Below are 27,598 nucleotides of genomic sequence, written 5' to 3' on the forward strand. Positions count from 1 at the left end.
ATTTTAGCGACATATTCACCGGAATTGTTTCAAATTGGTATTTGAAGTTTGAAATAAACACTACAGCCTACGAAGAAAATTGTCTGTGCAGGTCCACGTTTTCGTATAACATGTACCTCCCTATATTCGTATTTTGATGATTTAGCTACATTATTTACCGGATTGTTTCAAATTTCGCATTTCAAGTTCGTAATGGATACTACAGCCTATCACAGAAAATACGTCTCGTATAACCTCCATATAACTGTACCTCCCTATATTCGGTATTTGATGATTTTAGCGACATTATTTAGCGGAATTCTTCAAATTTGGTATTTGAAGTTCGTGATACTACAGCCTATGACAGAAAATTGTCTGTGCAAATTCGTATAGGGTACCTTATTCGGTAATGATTTGACATTACCGGAGTATTTGAAGTTCATACTACAGCCTATGACAGAAAATTGTCTGTGCAGGTCCACGTCTTCGTATAGTCCCCATATAACGGTACCTACCGATATTCGGTATTTTGAAGATTTTCGCGACAGGAATTGTTTCCATTTGTACTACAACCTAGGACAGAAAATTGTCTTTGCAGGTCCACGCTTCCATAGCCCCATATAATGGTACTCCCTATATTGGTATTTTCATGATTTTAGGGACACTATTCACTGAATAGTTTCAAATTTGGTATTTGAAGTGGGATACTACAGCCTAAGACAGAAAATTGTTTGTGCAAGTCCATGTCTTCGTATAGCTCCCATATAACGGTACCTCTCGATATTCGGTAATTTGAGGATTTTAGCGACATTATTCACCGGAATTGTTTCAAATTTGGTATTTGAAGTTTAAAGATACTGCAGCATAGAAAATAGGATGTACACGTCTTCGTATAGCCCCCATATACCGTACCCCCGATATTCGGTATTTTGATGATTTTAGCGAATTAACAGGGATTGTTTCAAATTTGCATTTGAAGTCAAGGATACTACAGCCTGTGAAAATTCGTGCATCCAGTCTTCGTATAGCCCATATAACGGTACCTCACGATATTCGGTATTTTGATGATTTTTGCGACATTTATCACTGGAATTGTTTCAAATTTGGTAGTTGAAGTTCGCAATAAATACTACAACCTAAGACAGAATATTATTTGTGCAAGTCCACGTCTTCGTATAGTCCCCATATAACGGTACCTCCCTGTATTCGGTATTTTAATGATTTTAGCGACATTATTCACCGGAATTGTTTCAAATTTGGTATTTGAAGTTTGAAATAAACACTACAGCCTACGACAGAAAATTGTCTGTGCAGGTCCACGTTTTCGTATAACCTCTATATAACTGTACCTCCCTATATTCGGTATTTTGATGATTTTAGCTACATTATTTACCGGAATTGTTTCAAATTTCGCATTTCAAGTTCGTAATGGATACTACAGCCTATCACAGAAAATTGTCTGTGCTGGTCTACGTCTTCGTATAACCTCCATATAACTGTACCTCCCTATATTCGGTATTTTGATGATTTTAGCGACATTATTTAGCGGAATTCTTTCAAATTTGGTATTTGAAGTTCGTAATAGATACTACAGCCTATGACAGAAAATTGTCTGTGCAGGTCAACGTCTTCGTATAGCCCCATATAACGGTACCTCCCGATATTCGGTATTTTGATGATTTAAGTGACCTTATTTACCGGAACTTTCTTAAATTTAGTATTTGAAGTTCATAATGAATACTACAGCCTATGACAGAAAATTGTCTGTGCAGGTCCACGTCTTCGTATAGTCCCCATATAACGGTACCTACCGATATTCGGTATTTTGAAGATTTTCGCGACATTATTCACCGGAATTGTTTCTAATTTCGCATTTGAAGTTCGCAATAAATACTACAACCTAGGACAGAAAATTGTCTTTGCAGGTCCACGTCTTCGCATAGCCCCATATAATGGTATCTCCCTATATTTGGTATTTTCATGATTTTAGGGACACTATTCACCTGAATAGTTTCAAATTTGGTATTTGAAGTTTCAAAGGGATACTACAGCCTAAGACAGAAAATTGTTTGTGCAAGTCCATGTCTTCGTATAGCTCCCATATAACGGTACCTCTCGATATTCGGTATTTTGAGGATTTTAGCGACATTATTCACCGGAATTGTTTCAAATTTGGTATTTGAAGTTCGTAATAGATACTGCAGCATAAAACAGAAAATAGGCCATGTAGGTTCACGTCTTCGTATAGCCCCCATATACCGTATCCCCCGATATTCGGTATTTTGATGATTTTAGCGATATTATTTACAGGGATTGTTTCAAATTTCGCATGTGAAGTTCGTAATGGATACTTCAGCCCATGCCAGAAAATTGTCTGCGCAGATCCACGTCTTCGTATAACCCCCATGGTACCTCCCCATATTCGGGTTTTTAATGATTTTAACTACATTATAAACAGATTTTGTTCAAGTTTCGCATTTAAATATTATAATAGCTTATGACAAATGTTACCTATGCAGGTCCATGTCGTCGGAAAAGACCCTAATATAACAGCTACATTCGGTATTTTTAAGATTTTAAAAGAATTTTTAACGGATTTTATTGTTTTTGAGAATTGCCAAATTCGTTGCAAATGGTGGAGGGTATTCAAAGTTCGGCCCGGCCGAACTTACAGCTTTTTTACTTGTTTTTTTTATTTTCTGTTGATCTTTTTGAATGGCTCCATCATGGCCATAGTATTATGAATGAATGAATGAAAAACTTCGTACTCACAAACAAACACACACATAAATGCATAGGTTTTGCCAACCCAACTATGTCCATAGCTGATACCGCCATTCAATATGCGAAGCATTTATTTCAATTGATGTTACATATTTAAAGGCTCCGCAGCTTCATTATTATTTTTTCAAAGTTCAACGCCACATTGTCTCTGGGTGACCTTTTCTATTTTTTCGTTGAAAACTATTTTCATTGTTATCTTTGAATTTGGCAACTTTTCTTTTCTTTGGTGGGTTGTGCCATGTCATAGCTGAGGAATAGCAAAAGTAACACCACTCTAAGAGGTGTCTATCTTTGAAAGGCATAAATCAATTGCATTGATTTGATGGAATGACAATGTCATCAGAAGCCCACGCTGGAGGGTATTTCGTAAAGGAATGAACAGTGGGACCTCTGTTAATTAACTAATTTTTTTTATTGCGGGATTGGAGATGGAAAACTTAAAACAGTGTATTGCAGGGGGTTTTACCACTGTCGCTATAGATTCATGTTATCAACGTAAATCTTCATAGTTTAGACTGAATCGACATTAAAATCGTTGCATATGCGTACGACGTACTAAATTACTAAATTTTGGCATGAAATTATTATACCCTCATATATAATATACATATATAATACGATATATGCAGTATTTTTATAACCTCAGCCATATGGCAAATTCGTTTCAGGACATTTGGAGTCGATCTAGCATCATCCGTCCGTCCGTCTATTTGGCTGGAGCGCACGATAACTCTCGAAGGTACATCGTAATATTATTGTCAAACTTAGATCGAGTTCAGAGATGGACAATATCTGTTCACTCCTTATGGTACCTCCCTTACAAAATATCAACATTTTCAAAGAAAGTAATTCACTGCACAGAAAGAGAAAGGATAATCCGATTTTGCTCCAATTTCGTGAATCCTAATATTTGCTCAGTGCAAGGTCAGGTGCGAAAATGGACAATATCGGTCCACTTCATTTAGTACCTCCCCAAAAAAGGGTCAACATTTTGAATACTGTCTTCAATTACACACATCCCAATATTTTATTAACCTAAGGTGTGGTGTGAAGATGGTACCTCCCCCACAATATCTGTTATAAAGATGATCAAGATGGGATCATACCTTCTGATACCTCCTCACAAAGGGTCAAAACAAGCATCCGTATCTCTTCATATTTCACACATCCCATTACTTCTACTAACACAAGATTTGCTGTGAAGATGGGATCTGTCGATCCACTCTTTGTGGTACCTCCCCAACAAAGAGTTAACATTTTGAATAACCAAAAAGATCATAAAACGCTAAACTGACATCCGATTCCATTTAGACTCGGTACATCTCAATATTTCCATCTACACAAGATCTGTTATAAAGGTGGTAGGGATCGGTCCACCACATAGAGTTCAAGATTTCAAAAAAATAAAACGCTCAAAGAAAGCGAAATAAGCATCCAACTCTCTTCAAATTTCACACTCACAAACATTTTTGCTATCATTTTCGAAACAGATCTGGGAAGACGATACATATCTGCCAACCCCGTCTGGAACCTTATCCACAAAGAGTCACAATACTGAAATATGGAATTTATGATTTCGCATAAAATATGATCAAATGTTCGATTATAATTTTGCCTGTACCAGTACTTTTTTCTGTATTAGACGAATTGTGAAAATGGAATGTATGTCTTATCTCACGCATATACCCACATTTTCCAACAATTTGCACATATCTCATAAAAGGTATAGGAAGTACTCGATATGGTCCAAATCTGGCACGTTGTAATATTTTTGTCAGTCTTAGGTCAACTGCTTCGGGACCTCCCCCATAAAGACCTCCCCATTAAATAATCATACATTTTACTTGTTTTGTGGAAGTTTCATATTAGCATTTTCTCAGCATGGCTCAAGAGGGTCCAACCTTCGAATATGGCTAATATCGAACCTTTCCTTCCCCTTCTGGCACCCCTACTATTGTTAGACAACCTAAATTATAATCGATTCCGTTCAACCTTGCCACATTGTGATATTTAAATAGCATTTTTTTTTTTTTTTTTTTGAAGCATGCATTTTTGGTATTTAAAATGGATCATATGGACCCCATTTAGCGGTACCGCTTGATTTAAGGTTTCTAAGATTTTTTTCATAGTTCTTAACCAAATTTTCTATAAATTGGTAGTTGGTAGTAAAAAAGTTAGAAATAATCAGTCGGTTTTCCCGACAGATGTTATCACTCTGCCAATGTTTACCCTTTATTGGGATGGTACCAAAGGAGTATTTTTATACCCCACACCACATAGTGGTAAGGGTATTATGTCTTTGTGCATTTGTTTCTAACATGGAGACAGAAGTAAGACAGACCCATAGTTCCTTTTGATGATCTGCATAGAATCACATTCTCAGTCGATTTAAGAATGTCCGTCCGTCGCTCCATGTATTTTAGTGAACAAAATTTATTATCCGATTGAGATGAAATATTCCAAACATATTTGTTTGACTCAAGAACGAATCCTATATAGCTCCCACACATATTTTAAATGATTTCGGTCTAATTGTGTACCAAATGGCCAATATCAGTCCAATGACCTGACCGACTAAATTCAGTCTAGAAGCAAATACATCAAATTTGGTGAAAATTGGTTCAAATATAGCTATAGCTCCCATATGTATGTGTCATCTAATTTGGGGTTTTAAAGTCCTTCGTATGCGTAATATCCACTCCACATGAAAAACATTTGGTACCGGGCATCAGATACTGCTCGAAATATGTATGCCCAATTTTATCGAGATCGGTTCAGATTGGATACAACTCCCTATATATGTTTAAACGATTTCAGGTTATTGCGCACCAAATCACTAATATCAGCTCAATGGACAGAATTTTGAAACTTCCGACAGAGTTCATCCTAGAACCAAGTACCACAAATTTTGGTGATAATCGGTTCAGATATCTATAGCTCCCATATTTGGGTTTTAAGCCCGATTTGGGGTTTTAAGTCCCTTACATGCGTCCGATTTCTATGTACCTTCGATATACATCTTCATCCGATTTTACGATTATTGTTCACCATATTTGTAACATCAGCACATGTTGGATAAATTTCTTCACAAGGCACCACCAATTCCTCAATTTTTTTCACTTGTTAATCTCAGTCCGGTAGTATTTTGCTCCAATAAGTATTTTTTAATAATCCTTACCGAAGTCATTTCATACGATGTCATGTACAGCAATGGCATTTGGTTCATAATTGATATGATCTTCTTCACATAAGTTCCCAATATAAAACTTTTTTGTTACGTGATCTCTACTAAATACGCATAGTGGGGAAGGGTATCATAGAGTCGGGCCCCGCCCGACTTTTGACCTTTCCTTACTGGTTTCATTCATTATTGTTCTAATAATAAAAACAACCTTTTAACATCAATCCACATTTATTTTTGTCGAGTTTGTAGTTTTTCCCCAAAAAAGAACAAAACAATGAAATCTCGTTTGTCATTTGGAAATGTGAAACTCCTTTTTTCATTTCCATTGACGCCCTACAAAGCCTCTTGTTAAAACGCCGCTTGTGCGTTGCGGCGTTTTAGATTTGGAGACTTTGTTATTATTTTAGTATTTTTGCATTGCCATTAGAAGTCAATTGAAATGTTGGTCGTTGAATGTCTGTCAGTCTTTGGTCAGAAATGACAATTGATTGATTGCAAAGGCTCACCGATGTGGCCTTAAATACGATGACATATTTTAAGGTGCGATGAGCAACTATATAACAATGAATCAGTACTAATAAGGTAAAATATCAAAAAGCCGATAACCATATCTTCTATATTTGGTCTACATTGATTATCTGATGAATTTTTCCTGTAATTATTAATAAAATCATTTTGGCGAACAGTGTTTCCAAATAACATTTAAGTTTACTTCTATCATTTTTATAACCCTCCACCATACATAGTATGGAAGGTATATTAAGTTCGTCATTCCGTTTGTAACTCGTCGAAATGAGCGACTTGATCGAAACCCGCGTCGCAGTAGCCGAAAAATGGCTCGTGAGCGGAACATATCGCAATGTTTCATTCGGAAAATATTGAAAAATGAGCTCTAGATTAAGCCATTGAAATTCCAAAAAGGGCAAGAACTTACACCGCAACAGAAAGAAAAGAGACTCACAAGAGCTAAAGAGTTGCTTTGCTTGGCCGAAAGTGGTGAACTGGCCGCATTTGGTTTTCCTCCGATGAGGAAACATTCGTTTACAGCAGTTTGTAAAGAAAGCAAAATTATCTTGTTTACTTGCCAAAGAGGTCAGCTGAAAATGTGCACCTTCGGTGGGTCACCAGCCACAAGAACTCAAGCGCCGGCCATGGTGATGGTGTGGGCCGCCATAACAGCCGATGGTCGCTACTCCTCTCGTATTAATCGACCGTGGCATCAGAATAAATGCCGAATATTATCGCGAAAATATTCTGGAGGGTGCATTAAATCCTTGGGCACGCAAACAAATTGGTCGCAGACTTGGACATTCCAAAAGAACTCAGCACCATCGCACTCAGCACGCGCCACCCAAGATTGGTTACAAAATGAGGCTACTCAGTTCATTTCCAGCGCACAATGGCCACCAAAATCTCCGGATACCACTCCGTTGGACTATTGTGTCTGGAGTATTTTGGAAAGCAAGGTTGGCACTAAAAAATACCAAAGTGTCGATAACCTCAAGCAAGAGCTTCGCCTTGGAATGGGCCAAAATACCGCATAGCAACATTCGGGCAGCTTGTGACGGTTTCATTGGCCGTTTGAAGGCCATAAACTCCTGCCAAAGTTAACCATTTCGAACAAATCTAAACTTATTCTAAAATTTGATGCTATTTCCGACATTTTTTGCTTTCATTCAATAAAATTTAAAAGAAGAAATGTTAAAAAATACGGCGTTTGTAGGACCTGGTCGTCGTATAGCCCCTATATAACAGTACCTCCACATTTTCCGTATTTTAATGATTTATTAACCGAAATTGTTTCAGAATTCGTATTGTAAGTTGGTAATTGGCACTAACAGAAAATTCCATATGCAGGTCCATGTCTTTGTATAGCCCCCACATAACGGTACCTCCTTATATTTGGTATTTTGATGTTTTTTGCGACATTATTCACTGAATTTGTTTCAAATTTCGTATTTGAAGTGAAAGATTGGGTAGAACAGTCTATGACAGAACATTGACTACGCAGGTCCAGGTCTTCGTATAGCCCCCATATATCGGTACCTCCCTATATTCAGTATTTCGATTACTTTAGCGACGTTATTCAACGGAATTGTTTCAAATTTCGTGTTAAAATTCCTAATGGGTACTACAGTCTATGAGAGAATATTACATATTCAGGTCTTCGTATAGCCCCATATATCGGTACCGCCCTATATTCGGTATTTTCACGATTTTTAAAAGAATATTCATCGGAATTGTTTCAAATTTCGTATTTGAAGTTCGTAATTTGTACTACAGCCTGTGGCAGAAAAATGACTTTGCAGTTCCAGGTCTGTCCGTCTGTATGTCTGTTGAAATCACGATACAGCCCACATTATTTGACGTAGAGCTCCAAAATTTGGCAGAGCAATATGTTGGTATTGAAAATGAGAAATATCGGTCCACGTTATGGTATGGTCCCCATATAACGGTACCTCCCGATATTCGGTATTTTGATTATTTTTGCGACATTTTTTCACGGATTTGTCTAAAAATTGGTATTTGTAAGTCATAATGGGTCCTCGTTCGTGTAGCGAAACATTGTATGTATAGGTCCACGTATTGCTATAGTCCCCATATAACGGTACCTCCCGATATTCGGTATTTTGATGATTTTTGACACATTTTTTCAAGAATTTCTCTGAAAATTGGTAGTTGTATGTCATAATGGGTCCCAGTTCGTGTGACGAATCAATGTGATTATAGGTCAACGTTTTGGTATAGTCCCCATATAACGGCACCTCCTCGCGATATTTGGCATTTTAATGGTTTTTGCCACATTTCTTCGCGGATTTGTCTAGAAATTGGTATTTGTTGGTCTTAATGGGTTCTAGCTCTTTTGGCGAAACACTGTAGGTATAGGTCCACGTTTTTGTATAGCCCCATATAGCCGTATTTCCCGATATTCGGTATTTTGATGTTTTTTTGCACATTTTCCATGAATATGTCTAAGAATTGGTATATGTGGGTCATAATAGGCTCTAATGTTTCCTTTCCCCTAGGGTGGAGGGTATTAAAGTTTTGGCCCGGCCGAAATTAATGTTTTTTTTTTACTTGTTTTCATATTTTAACAGAATTTTATAACGGATTTTATTTTTTCGAAAATTTCCAAATTCGTTTGAAATACTGGAGGGGTATTCAAGTTCGGCCCTAACGAACTTACTACTTTAACTAATTCACGTTCATCAGTATTTTTACATCTAAGTTATTTCATCCGTTTCATTACCTTGGTTGTAAATTGTAATTGAGACTTCCAATACCTTAATATTGGATGGGCTTATCACCTGTTTTCAAAACATTGCATTTATCACGAATCCCACCTTGAAAATCCATTTCATTTTTCACATTAGGTTCTCAAGTTCCAGGAATGAATCATCGTACTTCAGCTGGTGTGTTTCAATAAAGCTCAGTGACTTAAACGCTGAAAACGACTGTTTCATTCGTGGAAACAGAAAATGGAAATATTTTGTTGTTGTTTTTTTTTCAAAAATGATTTTGTGACAAATTTGAAAACTATTTCAAACTGGACACAATGGTTGTAGGTTTTGGGCAAATCGGAAAATAGTATTGCTTAATTTTACTAAGCAAGCATTGTGTCAAATTTTAAATAATTTCAAATTTTTCAGTTTGAGAAAAAAATTGGGATTTCTTTTAGAACTAACACTTATACACAGATTACGATTTGTTCCGATCCGAAAAAAAGTAACATTTTTCACATTTATAAAGCAAGATATGCTGAAGTTTTGTATTATGAGATGCTGAAGTTTTGTATTTGTATTTTGATGTTTTTATGTCAAAATCCCAGAAAGCGCCAATTGATTTTGACCTTTTGTCTTGGGATATAGGTACAATACACTAAAGGTCTAACATTGAATTCAGCTCGGCAATTCAAAATCAACTGTTGCTTTCAAAGGATTTTCAACAGCTTTTAAGAAAAATTCACAAAACGAAACACTCATTTGTTTCACTGGAAGGAGCAACAGCAGAAGATTCAACGGCCTCCAAAGTTTTGAACACCTTAAGGAACTTGAACGTTAACTCTATTTAACACCCATTTGGAGATTTGGCCAAATGTTTTAAAAACTACGCTATGTACACAGCGTTTAAAACCGAAAGTTCGTACAACTCGCTGGGTACAATTAGGTAGCTTTAAAAACAATCCGATTTGGCCTGTGTTTCATTGGAAAACTCTTCATTTTCTGCAAAGACTCAATTGTGCTTTCTTAATGCCCGATAATTGGATTGAAACTGATTTGGAAGAAATTCATTCGCTTTGTTGGCCACACATGATGACCATACGTTATCGTTAAACTATTGTTTATAATTTTTCAAATCTCAAATTTCAGTTTCCAATCGTTGGGAGCTAAAGTAAAACTGTTTACAGGTAGAGCTTACACTGGCAAACAAAAGTGAAAGTTATGGGGAACATTTTTGAGTTTATTTGAGTTGAGTATTGAGTATTTTTGAGTTTGAGATACTCTAAGTTCTGGCAACCCCATTTTAAATGACAGATAGATAACATCCAACAATGATCGTTTATTAAAATAATTTTTGACTGGTACTGAAGGGGACTGCCAATATTTTCCATTTCGTATCTGACCTAAGTCAGAAATAAATTTTACAATATGCCGGATTTGAACTATATCTAATACTTCCTTTATATGGCATATATGTGATCATTTTTGTAAAATCTTGAAATATTCGTGAGATACCAGGTATAGTAGAACGATGCATTCATATTCTCTTATACTGATGAAAATATTGGAAAGTGCAAAATTTAAAGAAAATCGAAAAATTATTACCAAAATTTTTAGCTTTTGTTGGAAAGGAAGGGAAAGTTTGTCCGACATATTCCAAATTCACAAGAGATATCTGATTGAGATAAATATGAGAAATATAAATATTAAACAAGTAAGAAAACATTAAGTTCGGCCGGGCCAAACTTTTAATACCCTCCACCTTAGGGTAAAGGAAACATTAGAAGAAATGTGGCAAAAACCATTAAAATACCGAATATCGGGAGGTACCGTTATATGAAGGCTATACCAAATCGTGGACCTACACATGCAATGTTTCGCCAAAGGAGCTAGAACCCATTATGACCTACAAATACCTATTTTCAGACAAATCCGTGAAAAAATGTGGCAAAAATCATCAAATTACCGAATATCGGGAGGTACCGTTATGTGGGGGCTATACCAAATCATGGACCCATACATGCAAAGTTTCGCCACCGGAGCTGGAACCCATTATGACCAAAAATACCAATTTTTAGACAAATCCGTGAAAAAAAAAATGAGGCAAAAAATTAAAATACCGAATATCGGGAGGTACCTTTATATGGGAGCTATACCAAAACATGGACCTATACATGCAATGTTTTGCCACACGCACAGGGACCCGTTATGACCTACAAATACCAATTTTCAGACAAATCCGTGAAAAAATGTGGCATAAATCATCAAAGTACCGAATATCGGGAGGTACCGTTATATGGGGACTATACCAGAACGTGGAGCGATATATCTCATTTTCAATACCAACCATCCTAGACACAATACAAATTGCTCTGCTAAATTTTGGCGCTCTACGTCAACTAGTGTGGGCTGTATCGTGATTTCAACAGACGGACAGGCGGACAGACAGACAGACTGACATCGTTAAATCGACTTAGAATTTTATGCTGATTATGAATATATATATACTTTATGGGGTCTACGACGAATATTTAAGGATGTTACAAACGGAATGACAAAGTTAATATACCCTCCTTTCCAAGGAGGAGGGTATAAAAAAATCGTTACTCGTTTATGTCGCATTTTATAAGAGTTATAGTTATTCCAATTTTTGACATTTCATGGGGGAGGGGTACTTGATGAAGTGGACCGATATTGCCCATTCTCGCACCCTGACCAAACGCTGATAAGAATATTGGCTTCTGCCAAGTTTGAGCAAAATCGGTGGAGCTGTTTTATGAGGTAAATTATTTTCATTGAAAATTTTGAAATTTTTTTGGGGAGTGCAGAATGCACCAATGTTGCCCATCTCCGAACTCGATCTAAGTTTGACAATAATATGAAGATGTACCAAGTTGGACCAAGTCGGATATTCCCTTCTAGAGTTATCGTGCACACCAGACGGACGGACACCGCTAGATCGACTCCAATTTTCCAACTGATCGAATTTTGGCCGTATCAAACGATATATACCCTCTGTAGCCTGTATATGGCTGAGTCCATTAAAACCTTATTTATATTTATTTATAGTCCCTTATGATTAATTTTAAAAATAGCCAAAAAATCACGGCTTTATTCTCCTAGGAGTCCATACACCATATTTAAATATTACTAACATGTGTCCGCAACTTTCTCATCGAAAAGTCGAGAATTCACATTTGGACAGAATTTTCAAAAAAAAACTTCATACATCGTACTAACTCTTCAGCTACACCAGTTCTCACATGCGTAATGCACTCCACAACAACGAAATTTGACTTCAGATACAGCTTAGACAGAAAATCATCTGTGCAGGTCCATGTCTTCGTATAGCCCCCATATAACGGTACCTCCCGATATTCGGTATTTTGATGATTTTAGCGACATTATTCACCGGAATTGTTTCAAGTTGGTATCTGATGTTCGTAATGGACGCTACAACCTATGACAGGAGATTGTCTGTGCAGGTCCACGTTTTATAATAATCCCATTATACCTCCCTATATTCGGTATTTTGATAATTTTAGCGGCATTGTTCACCGGAATTGTTTCGAATTTGGTATTTGAAATTCGTAATGGGGACTAAAGCCTAAGACAGAAAATTGTATGTGCAGGTCCACGTCTTCGTATAGCCCCTATATAAGGGTACCTCCCGATATTCGGTATTTTTATGATTTTAGCCACACTTTTCTCCGGAATTGTTTCAAATTTGGTATTTGAAGTTCGCAATGAATACTGCAGCCTGAGACAGAAAATTGTCAGAGCAGTTCCACGCCTTCGTATAGCCCCCATATAACGGTACCTCCCGATATTCGGTATTTTGACGATTTTAGCGACATTATTCACCGGAATTGTTTCAAGTTGGTATCTGATGTTCGTAATGGACGCTACAACCTATGACAGGAGATTGTCTGTGCAGGTCCACGTTTTATAATAATCCCATTATACCTCCCTATATTCGGTATTTTGATAATTTTAGCGGCATTGTTCACCGGAATTGTTTCGAATTTGGTATTTGAAATTCGTAATGGGGACTAAAGCCTAAGACAGAAAATTGTATGTGCAGGTCCACGTCTTCGTATAGCCCCTATATAAGGGTACCTCCCGATATTCGGTATTTTGATGACTTTAGCTATATTATTCACCGATTTTTTTTCTAAGATTCACATTAGAATATTGTAATGGTTTATGACAAAAGTTACCTATATACGTTCATGTCGTCGTATTGACCCTAATAAGATTTTAACAGAATTTTTAATGGATTTTATTGTTTTTAAGAATTGCAAAATTCGTTCCAAATGGTGGAGGGTATTCAAAGTTTGGGCCGGCTGAACTTACAGCTTTTTTACTTGTTTAATATAATCCTTATCGAAGTCATATCATGCTCTATGCAGCAATGTTGATTTATTTAAAAACATCCGTCGGGAAATACATATACGGAGACGTACGAAGAATTACTTGTTTGGTAAAGTTGGTAAAGTACACACAAAGAACTCCTTGTGTAGAATTTCAAACAATTCCATTAAAAAATGTGCCTAAATTCATCAAAATATCGAATATCGGGGGTACCGTTATATGGGGGCCATACGATATCGTTGAAAGACATAGCCAATCTTTGAACTTCACCTGCTTGCACACAAAGACATCTGTGCAAAATTTTAGCTTCTTATCTTAATTCGTTTTGACTCGAGCGTGATTACAACAGACGGACACTCTGACGGACGAACAGGGCTAAATCGTCTTAGAATTTTACGCTGATCAAGATTATACATTGTTAGGTCTAAAATGATTACTTCTATAAGTTAGAAAAGGAATGACGAACTCAATATACTCCCTATCAATATACCTCCACTATGTATGGTAGAGGCTATAAAATACCAGACTTTCCTCGGGGAGCAAAAAGGTCGATAAGTTGAAAAAAATTTAGATCTACGTTTATATTTATTTGTTTATTTCATATTTCATATTTTTTTTTTTTTTTTTTTTGTGATTTCATAATGAAAGTTTCATTTTCATTAACTTCAAATGTTCGGTATCATATTGCACAACAGCTTGAACAAGTGAACGTAATTTATTGTGTTACCTCATAGAAAACTTTTCCATTTGATTTCGTAAGAATACAAATTGAAGGAGTATTCGAATTCCTTACATAACAAAATTGGAAAACACTAAAAATAACAAAAGAATAGCAAGAAAACTATTACGTACGAATTTCTCCCAAAAGAAGAATGTAATAAAAGAGGAGAATTCAGGATTTCAGCTATTATTGAAAGTTTTTATAACCTACATCACAAGGTGGTCAGGGTATTATGTCTTTGTGCATTTGTTTGTAACAGACAAAAGGAAACGAGATAGACCCATAGTTTCTTTTGATGATCTGCATAGAATCACATTCTGAGACGATTTATGCATGTCCATCCGTCTGTCTGTCCGTCCGTCCATGATTTTTTGTAAAGAAAGTACAGTTCGCATTTATTGCCCTATCCAGATGAAATTTTGCAAAAATCATTTGTTTGGCCCAAGGACGAATTCTATTGAAATTGGAGATAATTGGTCAGAATTACGATATAGCTCCCATATCTATCTTCGTCCAATTTTGTTTTTGTTGTGCACCAAACGTGTAATATCAGCCCGAATAGTATGGAATTTTGCACATACAACTAGGCCTGAAAAAAAGTATGCCAAATTTGATCGAAATCGGTTCAGATATAGCTATAGCTCCCATATATACTGTTCGTCCGATTTGTTATTTTTGTCCTCCGCAGCCATAATATGTACTCTGTAAAAACAACATTTGGGGAAATATACCAAATGCAGGTCGGAAACACCTTTGCTAATTTTTATCGAGATCGGTTCAGATTTGCATATAGCTCCCATATATAACTTCTTCCGATTTACCTTTTATTGTGCACCAAACGTCTAATATTTGTCCAAATAAGATGGAATTTGGCACTTACGACCGAATTGAGTCTAGAAGCTAGTATGTCAAATTTGGTGATGATCGGTTCAGATGTAGCTATAGCTCCCATATATATTGTTCATCCCATTTGTTATTTTTGTCCTCTGCAGCCGTACTATGCATTCTGTAACAACAATATTTGGGGAAATATATCAAATACAGCTCAGAAATACATTTGCTAAATTTTATCGAGATCGCTTCCGATTTGGATATAGCTCTCATATATATCTTCAAATTAATTGTGCACTAAATGGACAATACAAGTCCTAATTTAAAAGATACAAATGCATATTTAGTCCTTTGAACTTTAAATTATAATTATAATCATAGCGTTATGATTGAATTCTCCCATAAAAACTTTTAATTGCTGTGCGGAGCAAAGTGGTGTAGGGTATCATAAAGTCGGCCCCGCCCGACTTTAAGACTTTCTTTACTGGTTTTTTAATATTTAAAGTTCGTGTTAGTTTATTTGATTCATCTTGTCACTAAGATTAATAAAAATTGACACAATTTCGAAAAATTAAAGTCATTCTGTCTATATCGCATACAAGTATGAATTAATTTATTGGTGTAAAATTTGATAAGCACCTTGACCTAGGTTTTTTTAGTTTAAGTTTTCAACTTTTTAACTTTACACACAACGTTCCAAATAAATTTGGCCAAATAAAATTAAGATCATCTTTGATGATTTCTTATCGCCTCAAATCGAGACACTTGTTATTTTTGTTGTCTCCCATAAACCCCATTATTATTCTCCAAACTAAGATGCTATCATTTTAATAATCTCATATATCTCGTGAGCAGAAAATTATTAAAACCTCATTTATGTTCACAATTTTAAAAGGAGGTCTAGCATCTTTCTTTGGGCAAACATACAAATAATCTAAGCCATTATGACACCACAAAAAATCGGCAAACATTCTGACATGATTCAAACCATTTCAAAAGCAAAAAAAAAACAAACTGAAGAAAAAATATTCAGTCATGACGAAAAATATGGTAAACAAAACCAAACAAAAAATATGTATTTATTTAAGTTTTTTTTTTCTTGGTTTTCATTACTTTTGCTGGTGGTCCATAGTCGGTGGGTAGTTCATATCAAGATCATGTCGCCATAAACATATATTCGATACACGAAATTGTCAACATTTATATGAGTGGTACGAGAATCACTTGGCAAATTATGTGGATAATAAGATGGTAGAGAGATGTAAAATTATTGGTGCTCATTTAATTATTAAAAATGTAAATTTAAATGTTCTCAAGAGCCCCATAAAATTATTGATAGAGAATTTAGCTATGCCTAAAAATTAAAAAAAAATCCCTATGAATTTAAAAACATCGGCTTTGCAGATTTCTATTGACCTCATACAACTTCCAACAAATTAAAAAAACATCCTTTTTCTTAGATCTGCTAAAAATTTATTTATATAAATCTCATAAAATATAAAAGTTTTAAGTCATTTCAAATATTTAAAAAAAACTCGTTTTAGGCATTCTAAAATTAATAATCCAGGCTTACAGCCTTTTAAAGGTTTTCCCAATTATTTTAAAGACAAATAAATCCATGTTTTGCAGCCTTTTTCAGGCCTCCTAGAAATTAACAAGCTGTAAGTTCGGCAGGGTCGAACTTTGAATAAAATCCGTTAAAAATTCTGTTAAAATCTTAAAAATACCGAATGTAGCCGTATATTAGGGTCTATACGACGACGTGGACTTGCATAGGAAACTTTTGTCACAAGCTTTTACAATATTCAAATGCGAAACTTGAAAAAATATCTAAAATCATCAAAATACCGAATATAGGGAGGTACCATGGGGGTTATAAAACGTGGACCTGCACAGACAATTTTAAGTCTTAGGCTGTAGCATTCAATACGAACTACAAATACAAAATTTGAAATGTTTCCGGTAAATAATGTCTCTAAAATCACTAAAATACCGAATATCGGGGGGTACCTTTATATGGGGGCTATACAAAGACGTGGACCTGCACAGGCAATTTTCTGTCATAGGCTGTAGTATTCATTACGAACTTCAAATGTAAAATTTGAAATAGTTCCGATAAAAAATGTCTCTAAAATCATCAGAATACCAAATATCGGGGGGTACCGTTATATGGGGGCTGTACGAAGACGTAGACCTACATGGTCCATTTTTTTTTTGTTTTATGCTATAGTATCTATTACGAACTTCAAATACCAATTTTGAAAAAATTCCGGTAAATAATGTAGTTAAAACCATCAAAATACCGCATATCGGGAGGTACCGTTATATGGGGGCTATACGAACACGTGGACCTACATGGCCCATTTTCAATACCAAAAGTCATGCATACATAATGCATATTTGAGTAAAATTTTATCAACCTACCTGATTTCGTTCGCAAGCTAGAGTGATTTCCACAGACGGACGGTATAGAATAGAATTGTATGCTGATCAAGAATATATATACTTTGTGGGGTCTAAAAGGTATATTTAGAGGTGTTACAAAGGGAAAGACAAACTTAATATGCCCTCCATACTATGGTGGAGGGTATAAAAAACACGTTTAATTTTTTATACCCTCAGTCATATGGCTACAGAGGATATATATCATTTGATACGGCCAAAACGAGCTTCATCGAAATAAAAGTTTGAGACCTTAGGTCTCTTTGGACTATATGCGTTTCAGGACATTTGGAGTTGATCTAGAAGTGTCCGTCCGCCCGTCGGTCTGTCGGCTGGTGCTCACGGAATTGCCGATTTGGTCCAAACTTGGTACATCGAAATATTATTATCAAACATAGATCGAGTTCGGAGATGAGAATATCGGTTCACTCCATCTGGTACCTCTCTAATAAACGTTCGAAATTTGCAAAGGAAATATTTTATAGCACAAATGGAGAAAGTATGATCCAATTTTGCTCCAACTTTGCAAATCCTAAAATTTGTATCAGTGTTAGTTCAGGTGTGAAAATAGACAATATTGGTCCACTCCATTAAGTACAGGGTTGCCCATATTCGACGGACCCATCTGGCAACGCCATAACTTTTGACAGAGATGTCACATCGCTTAATGACATACCGCGTTTGAAGCGTCAGTCCAAGCAGATTTTTACCATGAACCAATACACGCCACGCGAGCGCTCTGAAATAGTTGAAATTTACATTCAACAGAAGAAGTCAATTGTGAAAACTCAACGTGCTTTTAAAACATTATAAAATTTGAGAAGTGCGCGTTCTAAGAACACCATTAAGTGTTTATACAAAAAATTTTCGACTGGTAAGGCTCTTTCTAATCCGAAGAGGCCATATAAAAGTCGACCACGGCGATCGGCCGAGAATATAGCTGCCGTACGAGCCAGTGTTGAGAGGTCCCCAAGAACATCCCAAAAACGCCGTTCTCAACAGTTGGGCATGCCTCGGTCCACTTTACAACGGATTATTCGCATTGATTTGCATTTGTTCCCGTACAAAATTCAATTGACGCAAATAATGTTGCCTGCGGACAAGCCTCGTCGATTGGAATGGGCCCAAAGGGTCCAAAGGTCCGTCGAATATGGGCAACCCTATAACATCCCCCAGAGGGTCACAATTTTGAATTATTATAATTCTAATAAAATGTGACATAAAAGTCCGATTGTTTCAAATTTCACACATCACAATATTTTTAATAACCCAAGATCTGGTGTGAATATGGGAAAAATGGCTGAACTCGTCCTGGTACCTCCCCCCAAAGGGTCAACGTTTTGAATACCCATAAAGCTCATAAAACGCGAAAATAACATCTGAGTCAATTCAAACATGACACATCTCAAAACTTCCATCAAACACAACATATTTTATGAACATGGTGAAGATCGTGCCATTCCTTCTGGTACCTCCCTGACAAAGGTCATTTTTATACCCTACACCACAAAGTGGTCGGGATATTATGTCTTTGTGCATTTGTTTGTAACAGGCAAAAGGAAACGAGATAGGCCCATAGTTCCTTTTGATGATCTGCATAGAATCACTTTCTGAGTTGATTTATGTATGTCACTTCTCCGTCCGTCCGTCTGTCCATGTATTATTGTGAACAAAATGCAGGTCGCATCCGATTGAGATGAAATTTCCCAAACAACATTTGTTTGGCCCAAGGACGAACCATATTGAAATTGGAGATAATCGGTAAAAATTTAGATATAGCTCCCATATATATCTTCGTCCGATTTGCCTTTTATTGTGCACCAAACGTGTAATATCAGCCCGAATAGTATGGAATTTTGGACATACAACCAAATTAGGCCTGAAAATAAGTATGCCAAATTTGATCGAAATCGGTTCAGATATAGCTATAGCTCCCATATATATTTTTCATCCGATTTATTATATTTGTTACCCACAGCAGTAATATGCACTTCGTAACAACGATATTCAGGGAAATATATCAAATACAGCTCAGAAATATTTTTGCCAAATTTTATCGAGATCGGTTCAGATTTGGATATAGCTCCCATATATATCTTTATCTGATTTCAAATTAATTTTGCACCAAATGGGCAATACAAGTCCGAATTTACTACTTTCTATACTGTTTTTTTTTTTTGCTTTTCACAATTTTTTTCCAAAAAAGTTCGGCCCGGGCGATCTTAGCTGCTTTTTCATTTGTTTTTTTTTTTTTTTCATTTTATCAGTCCTTTTTGAGTTCTTTAAAAAATATTTTTAAAACAAAAATTTAGAGTTCCGAAAAAAACGCTTTTAAAATATTAAAAAAAAATATGACCATATGATACGAGTCTTTTAAAAAATAAATAAAATATCCACGTTTATATGCCCTAAGGTGTCATTTCAACAATATTTAAAAAATCCACGATTGTAGACCCTTATGAGAAGAAGTTCTTTAAACAAATTTTCAAAAATCCGCTCTTATTGTCACATTCAAGTCGTCTTAAAAATGTAAAAATATTTTGCGTTTTCTAGTCCTTTATGAGTCCTTTTAAAGATATTTAAAAAATCCACGTTTATAGGTCCTTAGTTTCTTCTAAAAAAAACTCACCTTATAGCCCAGTAAAAAAGTGTTATATAAAAAAATACACTCTTATAGTCCTCAAAAAAAAAAAAAAAATAAAGATAATAATCCTTTATCAATATTTTCAATATCCTCATTTTAGCCCCCTATGAGACCACCCAACAAAATATCAACGGAACGACCCTCGTACACGCTTTATCATTGTTTATATTTGGTTTTATATTGTTGCTTTTTTCTCTTTCTGTTCACATGGCTACACCACCTTGTATGGTGACAACAGTCACAACAACGACGACAACAACAACACCCATTCACTCGAATGACAGTAGTCGACACAACATGATCCAAACTCGGAAAGCTTCTGTTTATTTATTCTCTGACATTTTTTTTCTGCGCTAGGTGTTCTCTATTGGGTTTTCTATTTGTTCAAGTTACAACAGTTTTCAAAAGTACCAATCATACACCCTCCACCACCCACCTTTCATAACCATGCCATACATGGATGGGAAGGTTGTAATGGGTTTTTTTCCTAATCCAAATATTGTTCAGATCATATTTCGATGATACACACACAAGACAACAATAACAACAACGAAAGAAATGTCTGCTCGTCTTACATGTATCGCAAATGTTTTTTTTTTTTTCAATTTATGCAATATGTAGGGGGTTTCATGTGTGGGTGGGTGTTTGAGGTGGAAAGCTGTGCTCTTAGAAGGAGAGAAGCAACGTGGGAGGTTGTAGGACATACATGTGCCTGAATAGCAGACAACAATTGGGGATCGCTTGCATGTTAACATAACTGACAACAAGAAAGACAAATTTGTTTCCAGTTGTCAAATGAAGAATAGTTGTGAAAAGATTGAGGAATGATGGTTATTTGAATACAGTTTGGCTAGGTTTGCTAGATGTAGGACCAAAATTAAAATTTTGGATTTTTTTCACATTTTAAAATTTTTTTATAAGATTTCCATGGAATTTAAAATAGAGCATTGCATTCTCTTTAGAAATTTCCATAGAATGTGTATAGGTTATAGAATTTCAGAAACAAGAGGTACTATTTCTTTAAATATTTTTAGGACATATGGACTATAAACGTGGATTTTTGGGATATGTTCAAAAGAACTCAAGAGGAACTATATTTTAGGAGGACCTAAAAGGGGCTATAAACGCGGATTTTTTAGATATATTTTAAAGGGACTTAAAATAGACTATAACCCTAATTTTTTAATATTTTAAAATTTATTTATTTATTTTAATAACAATTTTGAAAGGACTCACAAGGGACCTATAAACGAGGATTTTTCAGACATTTTTAAAAATACTTGAAATGGGCTATACCCCGGATTTAGGAGGATCCATAGGAGTCAAAAACGTGTTTTTTCTCAAAAAAAAATTAAGAGGACTTTAAAAAGGCCACAACCTGGGTTTTAAAAAAAAAGCAAAAGGGCTACATATTGGATTTGTTTTTAAATATTTTTAGGAGGACTCCCAAGGGTTTTAATATGGACATAAAATGGATTAAAACCAACACTTTTAATATTTAAAAATATATTTCAATAAATATTTTAAAATGACTCAACACCGACTTTTTTCAATATTTTAGAAGGTCATATGAACGAGAATTTTTTTAGATATTTTACAAAACTTAGAATGGGCTGGATTTAGAAGGTCCTTAAGGTTTTTAAAACGTGGATTTTTATTTTTTTATTTTAGGAACACTTTAAAGAAAGAGAGAACTTGAACTTATAAAGGGCTATATTCTGGATTTTTTAATATTTTTAGGAGGACCTCCAAGAGTCTTAAAATGGACTTAAAATGGACTATAACTTGCATTTATTTATTAATTTTAACTTTTTTAATACTTATTTGTATTAATGAATATTTTAGAAGTACTCAACGCGGATTTTTTTAAAATATTTTAGAAGGACCTGTAAACGAGGATATTTTTAAAATACTTAAAATACTTAAACTTGATTTGGGAATACAAAAAAGGCCTAAAACGATTTTCAAAATATTCTTAGGAAGACTTTAAAGGGGCCAGAACCTGGATTTATTTTTAAATTATACAAAAGGGGCAATATCTTGGATATTTTTATATTTTTAGAAAGACCTCTAAGGGGCTATAAACTTGGATTTTTAAATATTTTTAAAAGGACTCAAGAGGGGCTTTATCTTGAAATTTTTTAAATATTAGTAAGAGGCTATAACTTGGATTTTTTTATTTTTAAAAGGTTTCACAGAGGAAAAAAATTGGGAGGATTAATATATTATTTAAGGGATTCATAAAAGATTATGCGTAGATTTTTTTAGTATTTTGAAGGACTTAGAAGGCATTATAACGTAGATTTTTTTAATATTTTAGGAAGACCTATAACAGGCTTTAAATATATTTTTTTAAATATCTTTTAATAGACTCAAGAGATTTTCTTTTAATATTTTCAAAATCAATCGTAAGGAAATATAAATATGGAATTTTTAAATATATTGTTTAAAAAGATTCACTTAGAAAATCAATTCTATATCTCAATCCCCGATACCAACAGAGATCACAATATCAAATTTCGGGTTTCCAACCCTATGCCTTCACCTAATATCAAATTTAGCACCATTTAGTACTTTTCGTGCATTTATAGTACATATTTCCAGAACCACCTCTTGATCATAAACCTACTACCAACAGGTACCCAAATACAAAATCTCAAAATTACAGCTTCATCCATTCACCTTTAACCAAACTGTCCCAAATTAAGTACCATTTAGTACGTACACTTGCTACATATATCCAAATCCACCTTTATATATCAAACTTTCTTTTCAACCTTAATTCTGATACAGAAATTCCAAGTTTTAAGCTTTCCCCGTTTATATTTTAGAACATTTCCCAAATTTTAGATTAGAATTTCCAATAACCCTTTGGTACAACTATCCTGCACTCCATCAGTGACTCTCATTCAAAATTTCTGAATGATGAACCGATGAACATCACAGTTTCAAAGTGTACCAAATTTAGTGCTATTTAGTACACATAAGTACGAATTTCCAAAGCTTCCTGCATACCCCAATCCAATACTCCCATACTAATCTCAATTCCAAATTTTTATGATTCCACCCCTGTTGGTTCGCCCAAATCCAAATTGTACTTTATTTAGTACATTTTAGTACATATATGTACAAATTTCCAATACTACTTGCATATCCAAATCCTACACTACCTACAGTAATATTATTTACAGGATACCAGCTTTATTGGTTCACTCAAATCCAAATTGTACCATATTTAGTTCAATTTAGTACACTGAAGTACTAATTTTCATAACTACCTACAGCATGTAGTCCAATAGAAATCTTATTTTCAAACTTCCAATTTGTACCAAATTTAATACCATTAAGTACACATAAGTACGAATTTCCAAAGCTTTCAGCTTACACTAAGTGAAATCCTTGATTTGGAATTTGGATTACAATTCCAAATTTTAGGATTCCACCCCTGCTGTTTAGCCGAAAGACAAATTGTACTTTATTTATTACATATAAGTACAAATTTCTTAAACTACATACATATCCCAATCCTACACACCGAAAGTAATATTATCAGGATACCAGCTCTATTGGTTCACCCAAGTTCTAATTGTATCAAATTTAGTAGCATTAAGTACACTTAAGTACATATTTTCATAACTACCTACAGCATGTAGTCCAATAGAAACCTTACTTCGGGATTACAAAAAAATTAAATTGTACCAAATTTAGTACATATTAGTACTAATTTTCCAAATTACTAACTAAACTACTCAGTCCTTGAATGCAATAGTAATCTTATTTTTAAATTTTCCAGAATTCCAGGTTCATTAAAATCAAAATTGTACCAAATTTAGTACCATTTAGTACACGCAAGTACGAGTTACCAAAACTACCTCCTCGGATGCAATAGTAATTTTTTTCTATATTTCAGAATTCCAGCTCTATCGATTCATCCAAATCACAATTGTACCAAATTTATTCCCAATTAGTACTTTTTGTGCACATAAGTACAAGTACAAATTTCGAAAATTTCCTCTGTATCCCAATCATACACTCCACCAGTAATGTTAAATTCAAATTTGAGCATTCCAGCTCTATCCGTTCCTCCAAACTCAAATTGTACCATTTAGTACTTTTCGTATACATGGGTGCACACTTCCAAACCTTGATACGAAATTGTACTAAATGTAGTGCATTTTAGTAATTTTCTTAAAATTATAGACCGAATTTAAAAAAAAAAAAAAAACAGTAAAGAAAGTTTTAAAGTTGGACGGGGCCGACTTTATGATACCCTACACCACTGTGCTAATTTAGTAGAGCTCCGCATAACAATCAAAAGTATTTTATGGGAGAATTCAATCATTCACGCTACGATTATAATTATAATTTAAATTTCAAAGGACTAAATATGCCGAAGCATTTGTATCTTTTAAATTCGGACTTGTATTTCCCATTTGGTGCACAATTAATTTGAAATCTGATAAAAATATATATGAGACCTATATCCATATCGGAACCGATCTCGATAAAATTTGGCAAAAATATGTCTGTGCTGTATTTGATATATTTCCCCAAATATTGTTGTTACAGAGTGCATATTACGGCTGTGGGTAACAAATATGACAAATCGGATGAATAGTATATATGGGAGCTATAGCTAAATCTGAACCGATCTTAACCAAATTTGACACACTAGCTTCTAGACTCAATTTGGTCGTAAGTGCCAAATTTCATCCAATATTAGACATTTGGTGCACAATTAAAGGTAAATCGGACGAAGTTATATATGGGAGCTATCCAAATCTGACCCGATCTCGATGAAATTTAGCAAATGTATTTCTGAGCTGTGATATATTTCCCCAAATATTGTTGTTACAGAGTGCATATTACGGCTGCGGAGGACAAAAATAACAAATCGCATGAACTATATATATGGGAGCTAAAGCTATATCTGAACCGATTTCGATCAAATTTGGCATACTTATTTTCAGGCCTAATTTGGTTGTATGTGCAGAATTCCATACTATTGGGTCTGATATTAAACGTTTGGTGCACAATAAAAGGCAAATCGGACGAAGATATATATGGGAGCTATATCTTATTTTTTAGCGATTATCTCCAATTTCAATAGGGTTCGTTCTTGGGCCAAACAAATGATTTGTGCAAAATTTCATCTGAATAGGGCAATAAATGCGAACTGTACTTTGTTTACAAAAATACATGGACAGACGGACGGACTGATGGACGGACGGATATGCATACATCGACTCAGAATGTGATTCTATGCAGATCATCAAAAGGAACGATGGGTCTATCTCGTTTCCTTTTGCCTGTTACAAACAAATGCACAAAGACATAATACCCTGACCACCTTGTGGTGTAGGGTATAAAAAACTCTTTGGTATATCCATCATATACTGCGTTAGTGACCCTCATTTCAACTTTAAGAGTTCTAGCTCTACTTTTCCTACCTCTATTGCTTAGTACCTTTGAGAACTTTTCGTATACTAGTTTTTCATAAAATTTTAACCAGAATTTCCTATAGAATTTTTTATAGAATTTTTCTAAAGATATAACTTTCGAAATTTTTGTAACAAATTTCTATAGTTTCCGAAAAAATTTCATGAAATTTTCCGATTTCTTTCAAATTTTCCATAGAATTTTTTACAGAATTCGGAACACAACTTTCAATAGAGTTTTCTATAGAAGTTGCTATTTTATCTTCTACTCAATATTTCGAATTTTATGGAAATGTCTCGAAATTGTGAACTACTACTCCCAAACCGAACTCATGTGAGTCGGCAACCCCTTAAGATTGCATGCAGCAAATAATGTGGAAAACTAAACTGCTACTGTCAACATGCAACCATGCATCGCACCACAGACACTTGGTTTGAACTTCATGTTAACTACCAAAGTTGTACCGAATGTGATGACAGTAATGTTCGACTGACACACAATATTCCGCCAATAGCTAAATTTGTCGGCCATATCGCCTGAACGGCAACCATTTACGTTTTTAATGACCAGTGTAATTGTGTGTGTAATACATGTTCCAAGATTCAACATTTACTTACCAGGCATTGGTGGCCAGATTGGCCAAACTTGCAGCAGCAGCAGCGGCTGCTGAATCGGCTACAGAGGTACTTTGTTTACATTTGCTGTGTATGACCAATTGTAGCCAGTTGGGAACCGAGGGCAAAGATGTTGGATCAGGTGTGTACCTAGGAGGAGATAAAACCAAAATTAATCGCACTTTCTTAATAACCCCACCCCTCGAGGACACCCACCTGATAATGGAGTTGCTATGCTTTGCCTTGGGTACTGCAAAGATCTCACAGGTCTGCGATGATTTCTCAAAGGAATCATCCAACTCTGGTATGGTCGAGAGGTCATCGTTGTCATTCAGTTCCACTTCAACGCTGGACAGCGAACTCAGTGAGTTGCGCACCCCACTGTTGGCCGGCATATCCCCTCCACCTCCTCCTCCTGCTCTCTTCATCTCGTCCGTTATTTCGCCCACATTTGCCTCGAATTGTGACACATCGAATTTGATAACCACTAAAAGAGAATCAATAAAAAAGAAAGGAGAAGAGAGAAAAACGAAGAAACAAGGTGCGAGAAGGTAGCAAACAACGAATAACAAAAACATATAAAAATGAAGAAGAAGAAGAAGAAGAAGAAAACTTTGCGATCCCTGAGCCAAGATTCCAGAGATCGACTAACTGACTGGCTGATGTGAGTGTGGTGTCTCCTCAACACACACCACCACACCGCCACACAACTCTAACGCAACTTAAACAACAAACAAAAACATAAACCATTGTGAAAGATGTTAAAACAAACATGTACACATGTGTGTATGTGTGTATGTATCATGCTTGGACGCCAACATGATTTAACACCCCAAAAAATAGTCTAGTCGTCGTCGTTTCCCCTGGTTTGTAACTCACATTTTTCCAACGGTCCCAATTTCTTGGCCAAACCGAACATCATTTCCGGTGTCCAGAATTCGGGTATTCTGGCGAAAACCGAACCAGCATCGGCCGGCAATTGAAAGCCCAACTTGTGCAGCAGCAGTACAAAGGGTTGATACATCATTGTGTTGGCCTGTTCGGTGTTCCACTGGACAACGGGTATGGATTTGTTTTTAACTGGAAAGAGACAAAAAAGAGAAAAAAAAAAATTGGGAATTGAAAAGAGGTGCAGGAATTGTATGTTTAAAACATGTTTTGAGGGTCCTCTCGCACATTTTTCTATAAACAGGTGTCGTATTGAGGATCTGGTTTTGCTGGGAGACCTTTTAAGGGCCTTCTATGGCCTGATGGTCTTTAAGGCTATACTAGTAGAACTTGTAAAGGTTTTCCTTAACCAGGAAACCTTTAAGGGGGCTTAAGGAACTTCGATGGCAAGAGTATTTGGTTTGAAAAATATGTATA

At 35.3% G+C, this 27,598-nt stretch overlaps 1 protein-coding gene across 2 annotated transcripts in view; it reads right to left on the reverse strand.

The window, feature by feature from the left end:
• The window catches only part of LOC101894072 (protein timeless), a 98,835-nt gene that overhangs the window by 23,230 nt on the left and 48,007 nt on the right, over nucleotides 1-27,598 (reverse strand). For both annotated transcript variants that reach the window (XM_059124810.1, XM_020038492.2), the window contains 3 exons: nucleotides 27,113-27,313; nucleotides 26,450-26,720; nucleotides 26,237-26,383 (listed from right to left, as the gene is read on the reverse strand). In XM_059124810.1, the coding sequence (XP_058980793.1) occupies nucleotides 26,237-26,383; nucleotides 26,450-26,720; nucleotides 27,113-27,313 (619 nt within the window). The remainder of the gene's footprint in view (nucleotides 1-26,236; nucleotides 26,384-26,449; nucleotides 26,721-27,112; nucleotides 27,314-27,598) is intronic.

This window comes from Musca domestica, unplaced genomic scaffold (genome assembly GCF_030504385.1).
Source record: "Musca domestica strain aabys unplaced genomic scaffold, Musca_domestica.polishedcontigs.V.1.1 3, whole genome shotgun sequence".
NCBI lineage: Eukaryota > Metazoa > Arthropoda > Insecta > Diptera > Muscidae > Musca > Musca domestica.